General features: G+C 42.6%; 1 protein-coding gene across 1 annotated transcript in view; it reads left to right on the top strand.

The window, feature by feature from the left end:
* Positions 1–608: 608 nt before the first annotated feature.
* Positions 609–19431, top strand: part of SNAP91 (synaptosome associated protein 91) — a 62884-nt gene continuing 44061 nt past the window's right edge. The window contains exons 1-3 of the mRNA XM_057368769.1: positions 609–702; positions 1292–1451; positions 18669–18811. Coding sequence (XP_057224752.1) covers positions 1322–1451; positions 18669–18811 — 273 coding nt within the window. The 5' untranslated portion in view covers positions 609–702; positions 1292–1321. The remainder of the gene's footprint in view (positions 703–1291; positions 1452–18668; positions 18812–19431) is intronic.

Here is a 19431-nt window from a genome sequence, read left to right as displayed (position 1 = left end):
TAGATRGGTTGTAAGACCAAGACCTTTAGGGTATCTTAGATAACAGGAAGAAAACCCTTATGGGGAAATATTTCAGATGTTTTTGGTAACATTAACATCACAACAATATTCTGGAGAAATCTAGTTAGTCTATGTGCAGTTTTGGGATCCCTCAAGGTGCTATTTTAAGCGCTCACGACAGCACCATGATGCAGAGGGGGGAAGCATCAGTGGCTCCGGCTCCCCCCAGTCGCGGATCCCCACCGGGACAGCCCCCGCGTGGGAGCAGCTCCKGCCGTCCCCGCCGCCACCTCCGGGAAGCGGGATGCGGGTGGGGGAACGGGGTCACCTGACTGCGCCGGGCCASCGATCTGCGGCGGCAGCGCCGCTCGGCTCCGCTCCGTCCCGCCCTCTGCACCGGGGTAGGGGGCGGCGCTGCTGCGGCAGTAGCGCGGGGATTAGGCTGCGGGAGGATTAAGCCGCCGGCTGGAAATAGCAGCGTCGGCTCCCGGGCGTGGACGCCCAGCGCATCCCCGGCGGCGGCGGTGGGAAGGGACAGCCCGCCCGGCACCTGGGGCTACCGGGGCCGGGGGGACGGGGGGGGGCTGCTGCGCCGCGGGGCTCCTCGCCAGCGGGCCGGGCCGGGCAGCGGTCGCGGCGGGGGCCGGCAGTGCCCTCCCCGGAGCGGCGGCAGGAGGACGGGAGGGAAGGACACACTGACAGGTCGGCCGCTGGCGCTCGGTCCGTCCCGCTGTCCCCCCGCGCCGGGATGCTGCATGGCGCCGCCGCATCCAGCGGCGCTCCGCTCGCCGGCGCGGGGGTTCCCTGTCGGGCCGGGGGTGGCGGTGGGGGAGGCACCGGGAGGGCAGAACATGGCGCAACGGTGCCATAATCTCCCATCGGGGAGGCGGCGGCGCGGGCGCTGCAGCGGGGCCGGGGCGCGGCGGCGGCTCCTCCGCGGGTCGGGCGCTGCCGAGGCAGGTGCGGGAGGGCTGCCTTCCCCCCATCCCGGGGGCTCGCACCGCGTTTGTGTGCAGCCTCCTTCAGCTGCTGTCATTATTTCCCCTTCATCCGTTCCTTGCAACGCCTAAAATACCCTTCTTTCTGCCCCGGGCGGCTTCTAGCGAGGCAGAGGCTTACACAACGGGGCGGGGGGGCTGCGCCTCGGGAGGGGCCGGGCTGCCCGAGGGACCATTGTGCGTGTGCCGGGGCCGTGTGAGTGTCCGTGTGCCTGTGCGCGTCCCTGCCGTGCCTCCCCCCGGCCATAAACCCGGCATCTCCCCCTTCCCTCCCGTGTCTTTCGCCCCTGCAGAGCAGGCAGCAGCCAGCACACCGTTCGAAGATGTCGGGTCAGACGCTGACAGATCGCATCGCAGCTGCTCAGTACAGCGTTACGGGATCGGCCGTAGCCAGAGCCGTCTGCAAAGCCACCACGCATGAAGTGATGGGGCCCAAGAAAAAGCACCTGGACTGTGAGCATCCCTTTTTGTTTCYCCAGCGAAGGCCCGGGGCTCAGCAGCCTGCCCGCAGGGCACTTTAGTGGGCCTTTGAGCCGGCTGGCTGTCAYGCTTGCTCTAATCCAGCTTGCAAAGCGTAAGGGTGATGGGAAATCTCCAGGAGAGGATGAGTTATTATTGCATTTCTTCTCTTATTGCATAATACTGCTCTTTCGGCCATTTTTTTCCTCATGACCTCTTGCCTTTTATCCAGAAAGACAGTGCAAAGAGCGCCTTAGGGAACAGGGGCTTGGAAAAAGGGAAGGGAATCGGACGCAGGGCAAAATGAACACGTGCTTGTCACTGCCTACTTTGGTCAGGATTAAGCTAGGAGGAGATATACAAAAATGGTATTCCCACAGCTGGCYAAGCAGCAGTAGGAGTGGGGCCATCCCCACAGCACTGCATCTCCACTTCTGAAGAGGTTCAGATGATGGTGTGCTTTAATGGCCAGGCACTGGTATAAGGCCATGCTGTGTATTGGGACAAACCTTTGGAGAGTTTAAGGGCTGTTGCTGAGGTCCCAAATACCTGRCAGCAACTTTGTGAGCTGTCTAATAGTTTGTATCATGTTTTGTTAAAGATGGCCATTGGCTTTATCTCAGATTCATGATGTATTCTGGACCGACATTAGCTAGTTAAGGCATGAAACAAGGTTGAGGTAAAACATTTATTAGAAAACAATGAGCTGATTGTGTTTTGTCTTGATGATTTCATTTCAACTGTCAGATCATGCTTGGAGACACCAAGTAGTAGAATGGTAAAAGGATTTAGTCATGTGATGTTAAATGGCCTTGTTGACCAGTAGGATCTGTCCAGCACTGAACTTGGCAGATCAACAACTGGTGTTAATATTTAAAACTAAGTGGGTTCCCCATAGTTTTTTTGGACATGGTAAGAAGTACTTTCATGTAAAGATCAGCAGGTTTTATACCAARCAGTCTCTTGGCTGCTGGCCATTGCCAAGTAATGCTGGTGCAGGTGTTTGTAAGTACAATTCCGATGATGCRGTATTTGTTAAAAGGAGGTAGCATTACTTCTGGAAAATAATTCCAGATTTCACTTCAGATGACTTTGTAGCTTACCCTCCTAGTGACCAACAGCAGGCTGGTCTTTCARTATATCTGAATACTCTTGTATACATGTCCAAGAAATGCTGATGTAAGCAGCATTGATTGAAGACTCACTGGAGTCTAAAYTGTTGTTTAAATAGATAATTGGTCTTGATATCATGTATTCTGTCATGTTTTCTTGTATATTTAAAAAAATCAGCTTGGTTATTGATGTCTCTCCTGTGTTTGGAAGCCATCAACACTTCTCAATCTGCAAGCTGTGTCTGGACTGTCCTATTCAGACCGTATCTGTTATAGAAGCTTTAGCTTTAAAAAAGCATAGCTCATGTGTTTAAAAGCATGCTGTGTCTCTGTGTTTCTGTGTGCATATACATATATACAAAAAAAAGGAATTCCGAGCTGGAATAGGCAGGATTAAAGTGAGGTAGAAGTGTTATATTAAGAACTGTAAAGGGTCTGTGTTTGGATATTGGTGCTGACACTACTACTGAAAAAAGTGGGTGTAGTGGAGATAAAATCCAGTAGAATTCCACACAATTTTGTACCTAGCAGCATGTCACACACACAGGAGGARTAGTTATAATTTTCCGGTCAGGTRTATGCCTGCCCATTTTTCTTTTGATTTTAAAAGCTGTAAGTAGCAGTTCAGAGTTTAACTGGCTGGGTGCATTTCAAGTTGGATAAGTAACATTTGAAGATGTGAAGAATAAAAGGTAAAACTTGCCAGTGCCTTAAAATAAGTTTTCTGTCAAGGTATGATGGATCTAGATAAATAAAAATTCAGGTTACATAGAGTGATGGTTGCAGTGATGCTTTATGAAGAGCTGTAATTCTGGTATTGGTGCTGGGGTTCTGTGTCCTTAGGGAACCCCATAATTTTATTTAGTGTCTTAGTGGCCAGGTGTCAAGTCACACAACCTCTCTTYTACCGCCCTACTTAACAACTGCTCTTTGTAAATTAAATTGAGAGATCAACTATTTAGCATGGGTTAAGTAGTCCTGTGAGGATAGGACATGATGCCTGTTCTCATATGTTTTCTGCAGAAGATATTATTTCCAGAGAGCTGTGGGGAGGTTATAGGTGACAAGGTGAAAGGTGATATGTGAGCAAGGGAGAAAAGAACAGAATTAATATCTTCAGTGTAGAAAAGCTGAGCTGCTGTTTACTTTTGAGTGGTTTTCTATAGTTGCTATAGCTTTCAAAGACAGACTGTCATATAGATACTGCTGCCCTTTGGCGTGGGCTCTGGGTGCTGGACAGGCTTGTCAGGTGAAGAACTACTGAAGTATCATTCTGTCATATGTTCATTAACAGGATTTACCATTTTCTTGAGCTGCAGATCCCCTACGAGTGAATTTTCAGCGACTGCTGGAAGTAGTGCCAGATGGCATTAAATGAGCTTCTCAAGTCCCTGTGGGGGGGAAAGGAATGTAAATCTAGGATGCTCTGATGGTTTGGGACAGTTGAGCTCTGACCATTTTGGACTTATCAAACTGTTGTCACCCAAAAGTTGTCTTAAAATCACCACAATGATACAGRTTCCTATCCCTCAGCTAACCAGTGTTTGTTAGCTAAACTATTATTCCCATGAAGAAGTGGGGAATTAGCAACTTTATTTTGATGCAGCGAGAAGGGCCGTTGCAGAGTGGGTGAATAAGGCATATGGGCTATACATTAAGGATATAGAAACTGATAATTCAAGTGGGARGGCAATGCTTATGCACAGCATAGAAGTTTGATTCTCAGAATTGTTCTGAAAGATGTGCTAAGGCTTCACCGAGGGTTTGTGTGGGACAAGTAAAAGACTGCTTCCGGCCTCAAATGGGAGTGACTCTGCTGGTATTTTGTTTTTGGAGAAGGGAAATGATACGACTTCCAAATGTGAAAACACATGATAAATGAGGRAAAAGTAGGTAGATATCTACTCATCTCTTTTTATAAAGGGTCTTGCCCAGAATCAGACCTTCAAGCTTTCATTTAGGGTAGTGAATTCAAAACTGGTGAGGTTGTTTCATCTGCAGGTGGTTGTAACAAGTTCCTGTTTGTGAAAATGATAAAAACGGCTGGGATTTTCCGTGGTTTATTTTGCTGAGTGAATTGCTTTGCAGCAGGAGGAAGTTCTAGCCGATGTATTCTGAAAAGACCCCATGTGTCTCCTTACTTCTTCAAAGTAATTCTCGTAAGGCAGAAGACCCTCCCAGAAGCCTGATCAGGATCTAGGAGGTGTTTGTGAAAAGTTGAAATAAAGCAGATGAAGATCAGGATTTGATTCTCTGTGTCTGTGGACATGACCTGTGTATCTGCTGTAAATTATTTTCATCCCAAGTCTAATTTTGCATGTTTGCAAGCAGAGGCTCTAAAAATRAATTTGTAGTTTGCTTCATGGTGTCAGTATTTTGTTTATACAGAAATTTCTTTCCTGCCATGTTCTACCTTTCTTCTGTGAACTCTGGGGCTGACCTAACATGTTTGAATCGCTGTGGTCTTTAGTGTTGAAACAGAARGGTCTGTTGACCAAAAGCAATGCAGTAAACTTTTTTGCCTGGRCTCAGTAAAGATGAAGTTGCTAGGTCCCACAGGTTAGCCTTGAAAAGCTCTGTCATATTCTTGAGGAATGCCTGGGTATGTTTTTTTGGGAAAGGTGGGGGTCAGTGGAACTACCTGGAGTTCCTAGCCTTCAKTGGCTGTTGATTCAGTGGGTTAAAGGATCAGGTTAAATTGGATGTGTGTATTTCAGGAGTTGTTTGCTGTTGAAGTGATGTGGGGAGTGTTCCAAGTCTGTTGGCACTTGTGGCCCTTTGCTGGCAGGAGTAGTGCAGATGTACTGCATTGCTCTGCAGTCCAGGTAACACTCAGCCTTCACAGCTGTGGGAGTCTCTTCAAGAAAATTGCCAAGAACTGAGTCCCTGTACACACAGGCCTTAATCCTTCACACTTTACTAATGAAGCTGCTTTCGTGTCTCGCTGTGTCTTGTATTGTAGTACTTTGTCACAGTTCTACCTGTGAGACAGCTGACTTTGTTTAAATGTTAYCACTGGAATACTTGGTTTTTGTTGTCATAGCTGGTGTGGATTTTGTATTGTGAACTCCTCTGTCACCCCAATGARTCAYTSTCACACGTGAAAAGAAAAAAAMAMAAAACAAGCAAGCAGTTATTTTCCTTAATTCTTTATTATATGTTAGATTAGCACATTCATTGTGTGTAAGGACACATCTAAGGTATTTATGTTGAATGGCTGTTTCATAGGGCTTCATGTCCTTTCCCAAAAGGGTTTTGAAGGCATACTTCATATGGAGGCATGCAGATCTCTGAACAGGAGTAGACATGTCTGTCATGGGTAACGGGAGGTAATAAGAAGTCTTTTTAGTCTTTTGTTCTTGAGTAGCATTAATTTTCCATTCCCCCCAAGCCCCATACTGTTTTTATACCATGAGTAATATCAAGAGAAGGCTGCCCTTTTAATCAAGCTAAGACTTAGCTAATTCTTCAAAATATGTTTGAATCAGGTAGAAGTTTGAATTCATGTTAAGATCCAGATGTTGAAATATGGGCAGGATCACTTGATCCTGTGTGTTTCAGCTGTTCTGTGTAAGCTGTCTTATGGTGCAATGYCTAAAGAAAGGAAGAGGGAAGATGAGGGAACAGAAAAGTGAGTAGGCACTGTAATATTAAACTTTTTTTCATCTAAGCAGTGTAACTTGATAAAGATAGATTGACTAGTCCTGAGGGCAGGTATTCTTAGTCTTTTTCAATAGTAAGCAAGATCCTTCTGTTAAACATGCTTTGTCAAGGTCATGGATGACAAATTCTGGGACAAGTGAGATCTTTCTGCTGTACTGACKGCCATTAGGAGACCTTAATAATGGAGCAGCTATTTATGAGATGGTCAGGATGACAGTGACMAGAGTTTGGTTTTAATCACTTTTATTTACAGCTAAGTGTGGTTCACAACAGTSTCATAGTGTTGATCCCTTACATGTTGGGTGGCAGCAATTGAACATCTTCCAAACAGCAACAAAAACCTGCAGCTTTATTTTCTGTGTTTTGATTTCATCTGTCTCTGATTTCCCAACCTCACCCTTAAACTCTCATAAACATCTTCTGTTTATGCTTTACAAGGGCCTGTCATACTAGTGAGAAATTCTGTGAATTCTGTGATGCATTGGGTTCACTCTCTATCACTGAAGAAGAGAAAGGGATAGACCTTCCTCAGTCAGCTGTGGACATACAGTGTTGCTGAAGGAGCTGGCTCCAGCATTTCTGAGGGTGGGGAAAATGGGGTTTGGAGTGATGATATTATATCCCTTCCTTTAGCCTTACTATAGCCTAAAGGGGAGTCCCAACAGTACCAAACAGTATCATTAACTTACCATGGCCTAATCCTTTTAGGGAGCATGGATCAGGATGCTGGTAAGGGTGGAAAGGCGCAAGCTCTGTTGTGCACATAGGGGAAATACAGGAGTCTCAGCAATGGGTGATAAACCTTGAATGTCCTAGCTTCAACACATGGCATGTAGATTAGGAACATTTTTCTGGCTGATTTGGACAGAGGGCTTTCAAATGCCATGAAAATTAAAAAGCAACGAGTAAAGCAAGCCAGAAAATCAGGGTCTGAATCCCAGTGTAGGACATGTGAAGGAAAGGATGGGTCATCTGGCACAGGGCTGAACCCTGAACTCAGACTAAATGAGATGATAGAATGAACCTTCCTAGCAGCTTTGCAGGCAGTGATCTGTAGTGCAGGGTTTGCAGCAGGGTTTGTTCCTCTGAGTCAGCAGTATCAGCAAGATTGCAGTGTGAAACCTCCCTGGTAAGCTGATATTAAAGTATTCCACCCCATCACATTCAGCATGGCTGCCTGATTTTCCTTCTGTCCAAAATTTTGCTTGGATGAGAGTTAGAGGCTTAAATTAACCTGAATAAACCAGATGTTGGCAATTGCTGGAAGGCAATTGGAAAACTTGGCAGAGGCTAGCTTGTCACTTTGCAGAGTGTGGTAAAGGTYTGCTTTTTTCTGGTATCTTGCAAACCATAGGCTACACCCCTAAAACAGTTTTTAGTGCTTTTAATCTTGCTATTTTGATCATGTTTACTTCTTCAGAGCTGATTGAAAACACTCAAAGTCAGTACAAAACATGTTTTGCTTGTGCTTATAATGACTTCTCTTTAGCTTGCRAAGCACATTTGCTGAAGCAGTTGAGAACTGTAGTTCAGTAAGAGAGGGAATATGCTGTCGTAGCCATCTGCACTAGCATCACCACTGGTGTTGGACATCAGCCTTGAGATGAATGCAGGTGGAATACTGGAACACTGCTTTCTGGGCTGCTGTCAAATGGGGCATTCACTGGGCATCAGAGGTGCATGGCTTAGTTGTAGGCACGGGAAATGACCATGCCCAGTATTTTATTACCACTGACTTCTGGACCAGCCAAGTCTAAATACCCTTCTGTTTCTCTTTTCTGCCCAGGATAATAGGATCTCATGCTTTGTTGTAGATTATATCTGTATCTTAACTTAGTTTAATGAAAGGGAGAGGACACTAAAAGGTCCTGGTATTATGCTAATGTTGTGTGTTTCTGTAATTTTTACTCTGCACTTTTGAGCTGAGGTAGCATATCAGTCAGTTGCCTTTCCTCAAGTCTGTTTTTTCTAGCCATTGATAAAACTCAAATGTGTTATGATGTTTTTTTGTAGAGAGGATTTTGTGAGTAGATAGACAAGATCATGCTTGAAGACCACCAAGAAAGAAAGCCCTGCCTCTCCTGTCTACTGAGAACTGCAGGCTGCTGACAGGACATGTCTGTGGCTGSCRTCTGACTTGTGGCAATCAACTCTTTTTGATTGTAAGCCAATATGCAGAATTACCACGGGTCAAAAGCGAATTGGCAGCAACTCCTGTGTTGCGGTTGGGCCACAGAGTTCTGACAAAACAGTTGAGCCGCATGCTTTGACAAACTGATTCAAAGAAGGAATGAAAAAGAAAACAATGTTCTTTGCTCATTGTTTCTAAATGTTAAGGAGACTCTAGGTTATGGCTGAGATGCAAAACGCTGGTCAGGGTAGATTGGAGACTTTGGTGTCCACTTGAGCTAAAATTCTTCCATCATGCAGTTAAAGCACCAAAGGATGCATCTATTCAAGACAGTGTCTTAAACTTTTCTGTCCTCAAGAAGTGGTTCAGGACTGGGGCTTGACTAGTGGCAGTACAGTGCATGACTTCAAACTGACTCTTGGCTTGGCCCGAGCACAGATGACTCGATGGCAGCGGGTGCTTCCATAGCAGATGGTCAGGGTTAGCCTGCAGAGCCTGGCAGGCTSCTGGTGCCTCTGGCATAGTTCTGTTATATATCTTAAATCACCCTGATAGTTTACAGAATGTTCTACAATGGACCTCCACAGACATGAGAGAGAAAGACATGGCTGCTCGAAGCGTGAATAAAACATGCTGACTTGAATGTCTGCAAGTTCACAGGTTCAGAGGCAGGTCCTCAGAATAAGGCAGAGGTTGGTGGTGTTGCCACAGTGCAGGATGGCACTAGTGAGGTGCACATCTTCACCCTGAGTGAAGAGCTGACATAGATGAGYTTCAGTGGGAGTTCAGACTGTTTCTAACAACACTCTTCCTTTCTCTTCTTGCTTCGGGGAGTATAAGACTCATATGGAAGGGGAAACCCAGCTGGCCTGTGTTCTGCCTCTGAAGGGGTTTCTCATAAYATATAGGTCAAATGTAGATGAAAACTTCATTGCATCAGTCCTTTAGCAGGCCTGGAGTTTTCAAATCCAACCTTTTCAAAYAGAGAATTTGGTTTGGATCCTGTTGCGTGACTCCGGAATACAAAGTATGTTTGTTGTACCTTTAACTCTTGATCTAAGTTTCATAGCTTCATCCAAACATCTTTGTAGGAAAATGTACATTCTGTTAAGGGACAGCAAGCCAGGGGGAACTCAGCATGTTTAGTGTGCCAGTGTTTTGAAAATATATACATTTCATCATGAGTGATGTTTTGTTACTGGCAATTGAAACAATGATTTTTTTTTCATATATGAGCCTTGCCTGCAATTTTCTGATCTGATCTTTCATTCTATGAAATGACTGTGAAAGACTCTGCGTTAGAGTGTTTCCAGTTTTGCTAAGTTGATTTAAACTTCAGATTGCTTTGTTGTTTGTGARTGGCAAGAGTGTTAACAGGCAAGTTTGTCATACTTGTAAGGGTGAATTTGAAGAGCTGCTTCTTGTTCATCAGAAAGCTGGARATTGCTTAGATACTATTATGAGAARCTGCCTTTCAAATATCATGMTCCATATCAKGCTTAGGAGTTAAATTGRCACTTCTGAGTGTTCCATTCTGGAGATCTGACACTGTACAAAGCTTTGCTGCCTGGGCATGAGTCTGTGTGACGGATTCCAACCTCCTCACTCATCAGTAGCTTGGTAGGGGWCTTCTGCAAGCAGCAATTGCACCATCCATGGGCTTTGGTGACTTCAAATTGTTGATAGCAACTTAGTAATGTCAGTTTTTTTTAAATGTTAGTAGTCCTAACTGCATCTTCTATTTCTCAGGTGGATGTTCCATTGAATTTAACAGGTTAGGGGTTTTTTGGCAGCATCAAGAAATCTGCAGTATGTGAAAGGTGGATGGGTCATGTTGAAGAGTAAAGTCTATTGGAAGTAGACTTTAGTTTTTTCAGAATTTTTGGGGACTTAAACTCACCTGTCTGTGTGACAGAAGCAAAGGATTATTGTTTAACTGATGTAGTACAGGGGAATGGATATAAAGAAATTGCACATTTAGTTTCATATTTTAACTTTTTTTTTTCATCAAGGAGAGAATAAAGCTGTGTCTAACTGTGAAGGATATCAGTAATGTCGTTAAAAAGACGGTTTTAAGGCACAACATTCACACATGAGGCAGCCATGTGGTTTTAGGAGCTCTTCTSCTTTGTGGTAGATACATAGCTACAAGACTATGGTTTAAAATGATAGCAACAATGTCTTAAAATATTTCCTGCTTAGTTGCAACTGCTTCAGTGTGCTTCCAGAAGGTCATACTGTTGCACTGGCTTGTGCAGAGGTTTGCATCACACTTGGTTTCTTTTTCCTACAGATATGTTTATTTTTTCAGCAGGGCTGTCTGCATGGTTGTGGGCATTTCACTCCTAGCTAAGAATTTCAGGTTGTGCCATCCTGTGGCATCMACTGATGGAAAAACTGGACTCTGAGAATAATCCTGCTGAGGGAGTAGGAAAAGCGTGGACCATGGTGTGGGTGTTGAGTCATCTGTGTCACCTTCTGGGGCTGCCTGCTCAACTGATCTCTTTCCAGCACAGAGCTGTACCTAATTACCATGTCACTGAAGTTGCTTGCACGTTGTGTCATCCCCTCCCAATTTTGTTTGKTTTGTTAATGTATTCCCAAGTTGTAACACCTAAGTATTGGAGCTGGAAGATCAGGCTTCTTGCRATGTATTTCAGTCTCATTCAGCTTTTTAGTGGATTGCAAATTGCTGTTCTGGGCAGAGCTGATAGGCTAGTGATAGTTTCATCTCTACAAGTTTATTAAAAACAAAGGGTTTTCTGAGGAAAGGAGATAATTTGGGAGTAGAATTCTCACATTGCAGCATGGCAATTGAAAGAGYTCAGGTACCATGCCTCAGTTGAGTACCACTTTCTGCCAGATGTGTTTGGAGTGTGAGATCAGYCCAGTGTGTAAAGGCTGATTAGAAAATGCTGTAGTGCAGAGATTACAGTAAATGTCACAGTGCTGCTGTGACAAACATGAAATCCTTGGTTTCCAGTGGAGCTGTGCTCTCCAGCCAAAAGCTGCAGTTGATCCTGTTACTGATATTCCAGCATGCACCCAAGTGCTAAGAGTTGTGGATTGACACAACCAACAGGTAATTGTTGGTTGCTTTCATGGAAGGATAATCACAGAGCACGCCTGGAATCCTGGTATCAGGTTGTGGATGTGCCTAATGTCAACAGGCTACTGACAGTGGTCATTTAAATAGATCTTATTGACTATTATCCTTCTAAGCAATAATCTTGCAACTCTGTAATGCCTTTAAAATTGCTTTGTTATTTGCAGCAAGAGCTAGGATACAAGAGAACTGTCACTTTAATGCTTGCATGGATGGAGAGAACAATTCCCTTAGAGGAAATTGAAAAAATGCTTTGAAGGCTTGGCAGAAGATTGGCTGGTGGCTGCAGTTTTGTCTCTAAATTAATGTGTATCTTCGTCAAGGCTTCCAGGTTTGAAGTGCTGAAGGAAATGTCTTGTAGAATGAGGTCTGAGATTTGCCATGCAGGATAAAAGTTCCTTTTCATGCAAAGTTATTGGTCAAAAGCTATTTGAAACATTAGCAGTGTTTTTTCCATGTTTCTTCTTCCCTTAGAGTTTGGCATCTAAGATGCCATATTACAATAGTATGGGAAATAGCATTTCTCTAAGACAATTGCGTTTATATTTTAACCTTATAACCACTGGTTGGTGTCCACCAAGTGCAAATGGAGTTTTGCATATCTAAAAACTATTAAGAGATAGTTTTTAGATAAAAGATAGTGCAATGATGATTTGTGGCTCAGCTCTTACTTCCAGTGAATCAATAAAATAGGGAAGTGGCACATTTAGCTCTGGAATTACTTGGTGTTTCATATCAGCTTAAGCAAAAATGCTTTATTCTTGTATTTGAGCAGAAAAATGCATGTTTCTGTTGAGCTAGTTGTGGAGCAGGATTTGTGTGGAAGGAGGGTTGGAAGAGGGTTCTGTGGGTGAGACRAAAAGATCATTAAAGGGGTGATTTCTCATCTTTCCTCTACTTTGCCGAACTTGTATTATTGCCTGAGACTGATACTTTGGTATTCAAAGTGAGTGAATTCTGTACAAATAAGGTTAAGATTGAGCTTCTTCCTGCTTTGGATGGGGAAAAGATTCCATGCTTAATAAATAATACTTTCCCTATAGTGAAGATTCTTAAAAAAAGCTGTGGGAGCTGTAATTGGGAAGAAAGGAGGCAGAATTCTTGGACCATGGGGCCTTTTGCTCTTTGTTTAGTGTTCTGGCTTCATATGAGTGAGGCTAAAAAGCTKCTTTTCAAACTATGTTTGTACTAGAAAGTTTGTGTAGCCTGTCTTCTGTTATTCCAGATATGTAATTCCTGAGTAAAAATGAAACTTTTATTTTTCTGACTGGTTGGATCATGGGTGTCAGCAAGGTCTCAAGCTTTGTTCATAAACTATATTAATCACTAATTAATTAACAGTCTTAAAGACTACTTAAAACCTCAATACTGCTCCTTAAAATTGAGCTTCCACAGCTGGCCTGAATATCACCTTTCAGTTGTACTCTCCTTGAGAGAACTCCAGTGCAAACATTAAAGGTAGTGCCCACTGTTCTCCCCCAGAGGCAGTGGGGCTGTAAGTTCTGGGAACTTTTCTTTTACATAAAAACATATTCATAGTTCATGAAATTTGAAGGAACTGCTTAAAGTAAAATGTTTTTTTGTTTTAAGCACAGTATAATTACACTTTCCCCATTATTGGTACTTAGAGAGACAGCTGCTGTGGTTGTACCCTTTTTGATCCAGTAGAAGACCATGTGATGGTTGGCTTTTATCTCCTGTTTCCAAGAGAGCTGAACCTGAACCTCTCAGGARGCAAAGCCATACATATAAATTATTAAGGACCAAAAGGAACACAAGTCCAGCATAACTGATGTAACACTGCTAATGGGCTGGGGTGATTTCTGCAGATGACTTAAAGCCAAATATCTTGCCTCAATATGTTGTTTAAAGGAGGGGTGCAAACCATATGGAAGTGTGCTGGAATGAAATCCAGCATATGGACAGTAGGTTTTCCTCTTTGTTTCAAAATAGGTATTTGAGAATGTAGGAGGTGGTGCACTTATTTAAAACACAGTTGTGAGATAATAGGATGATTCTAAGGCTAATCAAACTCTTGAGGTTGAGAAATTGGAGGACACTCCAAGAGAAATTTGCTAATACTCAGTCATCTACCCTCTCTCTCTGCAGACCCTTCACATGATTGATAGGTTCTGCAAAGCACATAATAATATTATGGGTAGTACTGTATGCCTGTGAGTAGGCAGAAAGGAAGAAATTGTCTCTAAAACTTGTCTTGGAATGGGGTGCTGTTGTGTGATTCAAAGACTGACTCTTGTGACCTCTGAAACTTCAGGATCTGCAGCAAGTATTTGTCCTCACAAGAGTCTGAGATTTATTTTGGAAGAAGGTCTTTGAAGTAAGGCTGGAGAGAGGAAGTATCAGTCCCCCGAGGGTTACAGCTGCATTCTTGGGAGTGCTTATGGTACCTGGAGAGCACGTGCTCAGTGGAAAACTGTGTTTGGGTTTGTTGAGTTGGCATAGGCATGGAGGTTCCGAGGGAGTATCTGGAAGGTGCTGGACTTTGATGAAGGGTAGGCTTGCTGAGATCAAGGTGAGCTGTAGCAACCCTTGAGGGAGACTTTTGGGGAGGAAGGAGGAAACAGCATGAACGGCTGTTCTGCTTTGGGTGATTGTTACAAGCCAGATCAACATGTGTGTTTGTGTAGACAGGGCAAGCTGGAAGTGAAAATAATAGATCATCAATCATAAGCTCAGAAATAAATTCCAAACCCTTTTCCATGGAATTGCCTTATAGTCCAAGCCAACAACATTCAAATTATGTGACGTTCTTATGAGCAATTATTGTAGAAGCAGAAACTGTAGCTTTGTTCTGCTTTCCAGTACTGTTTTGTGGCCAGGTTTCTGTAGATGTGGAAGTTCAGCTGTAGCATTGGTTAGCACGAGGCTGTAGAAGGTTCCTAATACAGTTCTGTCTTGCAGCTGGGGGATTTGTACTCATACTTGCTTATTTAACTTTCTTGGTTGAGGCTTCTAACCTCTTTTTCTGAGCTGCTCCTTTCTGTTCTTGACTAGCCTGGATTTGGAACAATCCTGCATTTCCTTTTCAATAGGTTCAAGGCATTACTTAAATACTTATAAGTGCAAAAAAAAAGCAGTTCCCCCTCCTGAAGACTATTGTAGCATTTGAGTAATAGTGAGGAAGGTCTGTAAGGGGGTTACTGTTGAAGAGAGATTTGGCAAAATTTAGGAACTGAGTGTATGACACAGCTCAGATGCTGAGGCAGCTTGTGTGTTAAWTCAGTCTGGAATGACAGCTGCTCTTAAACTGGCACTGATACTCCTCTGAACAGAAAGGTCTTGTGCTCTGCTGCTGTTTCTCTGCATACTGAAATGTAAATTGTGAATAAATAATTATGAACTGGGAAATCACAGGTCTGTTTATTAAAGAATTGAAGGGGAAAAAAAAGACCAAAGCAAAACAGGAAAAAACCCTGCCCAGATCCAGAATACAATCTGGAAAGGTAAGGACTAAGGAGATTCTTTAAAGTGTTGTATAATCTCTCTCATTAAGGAAAAAAAAATCAATTAAAAACTAGAAATGAGACTGAAAGAATCTGAAATTCTGAAACCTTTGAAACTTTCTTACTGTTCCCTTTTTTTTGCCTTAGAAGCTTTACAAACACTAAAGCTAGTTCCATTTTTTAGTGGGCTCTTCAAAATGTCATGAAGAGACATAAGGTCTCTTACTTCAGTCTGCCTCACTGAACCTCTACCATTCTTCCTCTGTTTGACAGGTTTGTCTTTTAATTAATGGAGGTGTTAATTAGAGAAGAGAAGTAAAGCTAGAGTATGATTAAGTTGCAGTTGGTTTAAGTCTGAGTGAAAAAATTGGCCTGTCCAAGAGCTTAAAGATTGTTGTTTGGATTTAAGTTACGGTGTTGGAGAGTTGACAATCGTTTATTTCTTCTAAGTGCATTAATTTTCCATCTCAAAGCTTAACTAGAAAAAGTATATTGAAGTAAAATTATAACTTAGAAGAGGATCTCTAAATTGAAGAAGTCTTTAAAATAGCACCTACGAAAATGTGAAGAGAGGAAATAGGAGAAATCACGTGTTSTGATTTGGCAATTATAATTTAGTCCCATAGTAAACAAATGGATTCAAATAAATGGTATATAGGTCTTCGTTGTCCACTTCTGTGAAAGTYATGAAAGCACTTGTTGCTGCTGCTGTATGATTCCCGATTTCTTACTCCTCTTGGAATTTGTATTTGAGCTCAGTGTCTTGGTTTGGGGATTAGCTGTCAGTGCACTGGATGCCTGCAGTAGCAGAAACTTCTTCAGGAAGGTCCCTTTAATCCTTGTGTGYCCTATTTTGTGTGCGGCCCAAATGGAATCAACTTTGCAAGATTGCTTCATATGGCTTCTGTTGGGTTGTTCTTGATCTGTTGCTTCTTAATATTACCTGTTTTGTATTGGCAAATGAAACTGTGGCTTCCTTGGAAGACAACTTCATTGTCTCTTTTGTAAACTGCCCAACCAGTAAATAKCTGAGTCTGTATCTTTTGAAAATGTTGATTCTTGTGTATGGTTTCTTTTTCCATGTATCTTTTCTTTCTTACCACATTAAATTCGAATTAATTTCTCCAACTCTTATTTTAAAATTTAGCTTAGCCAACAAGCTCTGCTGCTCAGTTTGCTGAAGTTAGCTGTGCTGGTGCTTTTCTCCAGATTTCTGATGATTGCTGGCTAAGCTGAGACTCTGTGGCATTGGAGATAGAAACCCAGGAAACTTGAATACCTTATCTTTGTGGTGTGACTAAATGGGAAACAGCTCTGCAAGAATTATCCCCCCACCCCCCCAATCTCCTTTTTCTGGCCTCAGATGACAAGTGACATCTTCATGCATGGTTTAATTCTTTTCTGTGCACTGAGAGTAGTAGACTTAATTTTAATCATGCCTCTATTTTGCACACTATAATTACTCACGTCCTAAAACATTCAGAGCTGCAGACTGAGATGCTGTACCCTCCAGCAGTTTGGAGAGCAGGCAGGAATGACTGAGTGACTTCAGAAGCAGCGCCTCGTTGCCTCCATTGCCAGCACTGGTGTGGGTGGACTCCTCTGAGGTTTCATTATTAAAGTGCACCGATGGAATACACAATTTATTAGTGTCCCTTCTTTCACAGAAATCTACATACTGAAGGCCAAGACTGAAAGCTTACGAATTTGATGCATTTCCTTACTTTAAAGACAAAYGCTGTCACTTGCAGTAAAATGTCTGAGCGTGGTAAACAGTGAGCAAGCCACTTGTGACTTGCTTCCAGGCTTTTACAAACCGCTGTCTTCTATAATGCATTAATCAGCAGCACAGAATAAAAGATTATTGGCCTGTTTGTACAGCAAGATCAAGGGGAACTCTTGCAGCTCTGTGATCTTGAGCTGCTGTCATTCAATAGCATGGCTTTACTACTGTAATACTTTGTCTGCAGAACTTCCTCCTTCAAAGGTAGCGTTACTGAGGTTGTAGAAGTAAACCTTCAATTCCAGAAGGTGTTCTGCAAAACAGCCARAACCCAACATCCATAACCAAGACAACAAAATGCCATGACAACAAACATTTTCAATTCAAACTTGGCAAACAGATCACACAATTTTTGTCTCCTGTCTCATTCCAGAAAATCATTCCCCTGGCCTGAAACTGAAGAGAACTTGCAGCTTTTCTGCCCATAAAATAGAAAATTTCATATGCAAGCACTGTGGTTTTCCGAAGCTTGGGACTCTGTGCTAGAGATTTCTTAGATCTTAAATAAGTCTGTGTAATAAAAGGAAAAAAAAAAAACCCCATAAAGATTACTTGCCAGGAATTAAAACAAAACAAACCAACCAAACAAAACCTGAACTATTGTCAGGGAGGGAAAGGAAGTCTGCAAAGTGGTGACACTGCTGTCCAAGTGATGCACAGCAAGTTCTCTAGACTTACAGTGTTTAGGTGTGCAGGGATCAATCMCAAAATATCCTGTCTGCTTTTGAGGTAGAATATCTGTCATCACTAAATGACTTGAATAATTGGAGGAAAATTTCTAGTCTGGGGGTGGAGAAGAAATCATTAACAATAATTCCTCTAAGGGAAAGTAAAAGATGAGTATTTTCAGATAATGCTTAGTCTAGTAGTTAAACTTTTAAATTTTTTTCTACTTAGATCTTCAAACTTTAAGCCTCAGCCCTGCAATTAGATCCATTTCAGTGCTCTTTGTGTTGCACGAAGTTGTCTCCTCAAGGTTTGCTAGGGCTGTGTCTGGCATCACACAGGTTTTGGTCATTCAGCTGCAGTATGCACTTTCCAGCTGTGTCTCAAAAACAGCTGGTAGCTATAGAAGGTAATTGCTGGCTGCCTAATTGGAGTCTGTGGATAAAAGGTGAAATAGCTCATCACAGATCCTGTCAGCGGTGTGGGATATGGAGGATAGTGGAAAGCTTGCTGCCTGACTGTTTATGATTTGATTACTTACCTTCTTGTACTCTTCTGTGCAAGTCTACATCTTCTTAAGGTACAGGACACCAAGCTGTGTGTTACTGTTGTTCCCCAGGACACTTTAATATCTGATTTTTATGTGAGGTGCAGTTGTTTCAGTATAAGCTAAAGTCATTGCTTGTGTTGTCTCTTGCTATTGAAGAGGTCTTAATGCATGCATGAATGCACTCCTCTGCTGGCTGGGTCTGTAGAAACTCTAGGAGATGTGCTGGAGCTTGATGATTAAACAACCTCTGGGATGACTAGAGTATCTRTTTGTGGTGATACCTCTTTTTGCTGATGTGACTGGGTTCAGTGTGTGTGACATATTTCCTGTAAGTGAAGAATTCAATAGTACCTATTCCTCTAACACAGAGGTAATGAGCTCCCACAATTAACTTAAAAACCTGTGAGCAGTAAAGTCATGATGCTGTGCAGCCTGACTTCATCTGGGATAAAGATAGAGAAATATTTGGTCATAGCTCGGGACAGAATTGTTGGAAAACTGTTACTGTTGGGTAAAAGAGTTGCTGTCAGCTTTTGCTGTCAGCAACTAATATAATCTCAGTTTGGGGTTTTTGTTATTGATGGTTTCGTTTCTTTTTTTTTTTTTTTTATTGTGAATGTAAGCACTGAACTTGCTATTTATCACAACCATGGCCTGCAGCCTGGTGGTCTGAGAACTTGGCCAGGCTGCAAACTTTTTACTGTATTTTAGCACCTTCCTTTTCTCTCTCCTACAGACTTGATCCAAGCCACGAATGAAACRAACGTGAATATCCCTCAGATGGCTGATACACTTTTTGAGAGAGCGACAAATAGCAGCTGGGTGGTCGTATTCAAAGCCTTAGTCACCACACATCATCTAATGGTCCATGGCAATGAGGTGAGTGCAAACAGCTCTCTCAAGGCCATACTGGCACTGAAAACACTCCAAGCCAAAAATGCCAGTAGTGCAGARGCATCTTGCCTGAGCCAGTAAGGACCTGAGAACAAAAGGCAAGAATGATTCTTGACCAAGAAAAAACTTACCTTTAGCAATAGTTGAACTGTTCATGTGTCTCTCCATTTATAAAACCATAACATAAGACCAAGACACAGCCTGTGCCAGGATGTTGACAATTTATTCTTTGATTCTAAAAACAGAGGTACACAAGATAAAGCACTACCTGGGATTTTTTGACTAAGGTCAAAGTTGATGTTCTGGCAGGGGTATACTACCATCCAAATAGTTGCCTTGTCTGCATGAGTGTTAAAATCTTTCTGGAGCTGTAAATTCAACTTGCTAGCCTTTGGGATCAAGTTCTCCTTTTCCTTGCTTTTTATTGACCTGTAGAGACAGGTATGTCTGCATAAAAAAAGACAGTGTATTTAAAGAACTTCAGTATGACTGTGAAGCAATTTTTCCCTGCTGTATATAAAGTGTTTTCATGCAATGAAAGTGTAAATTTTTACTCCTCTTTTTCCATTCCAAGTCTTGGTTGATATTCTCATCTGATTTCTCTA

The sequence above is a fragment of the Malurus melanocephalus genome, unplaced genomic scaffold (genome assembly GCF_030028575.1).
Source record: "Malurus melanocephalus ecotype Western Australia unplaced genomic scaffold, MMel_1.1 scaffold_4, whole genome shotgun sequence".
Classification (NCBI taxonomy): Eukaryota; Metazoa; Chordata; class Aves; order Passeriformes; family Maluridae; genus Malurus; species Malurus melanocephalus.
Note: the sequence above shows the minus strand (reverse complement) of the source record. Positions and strands in the feature narration are given on the sequence as shown.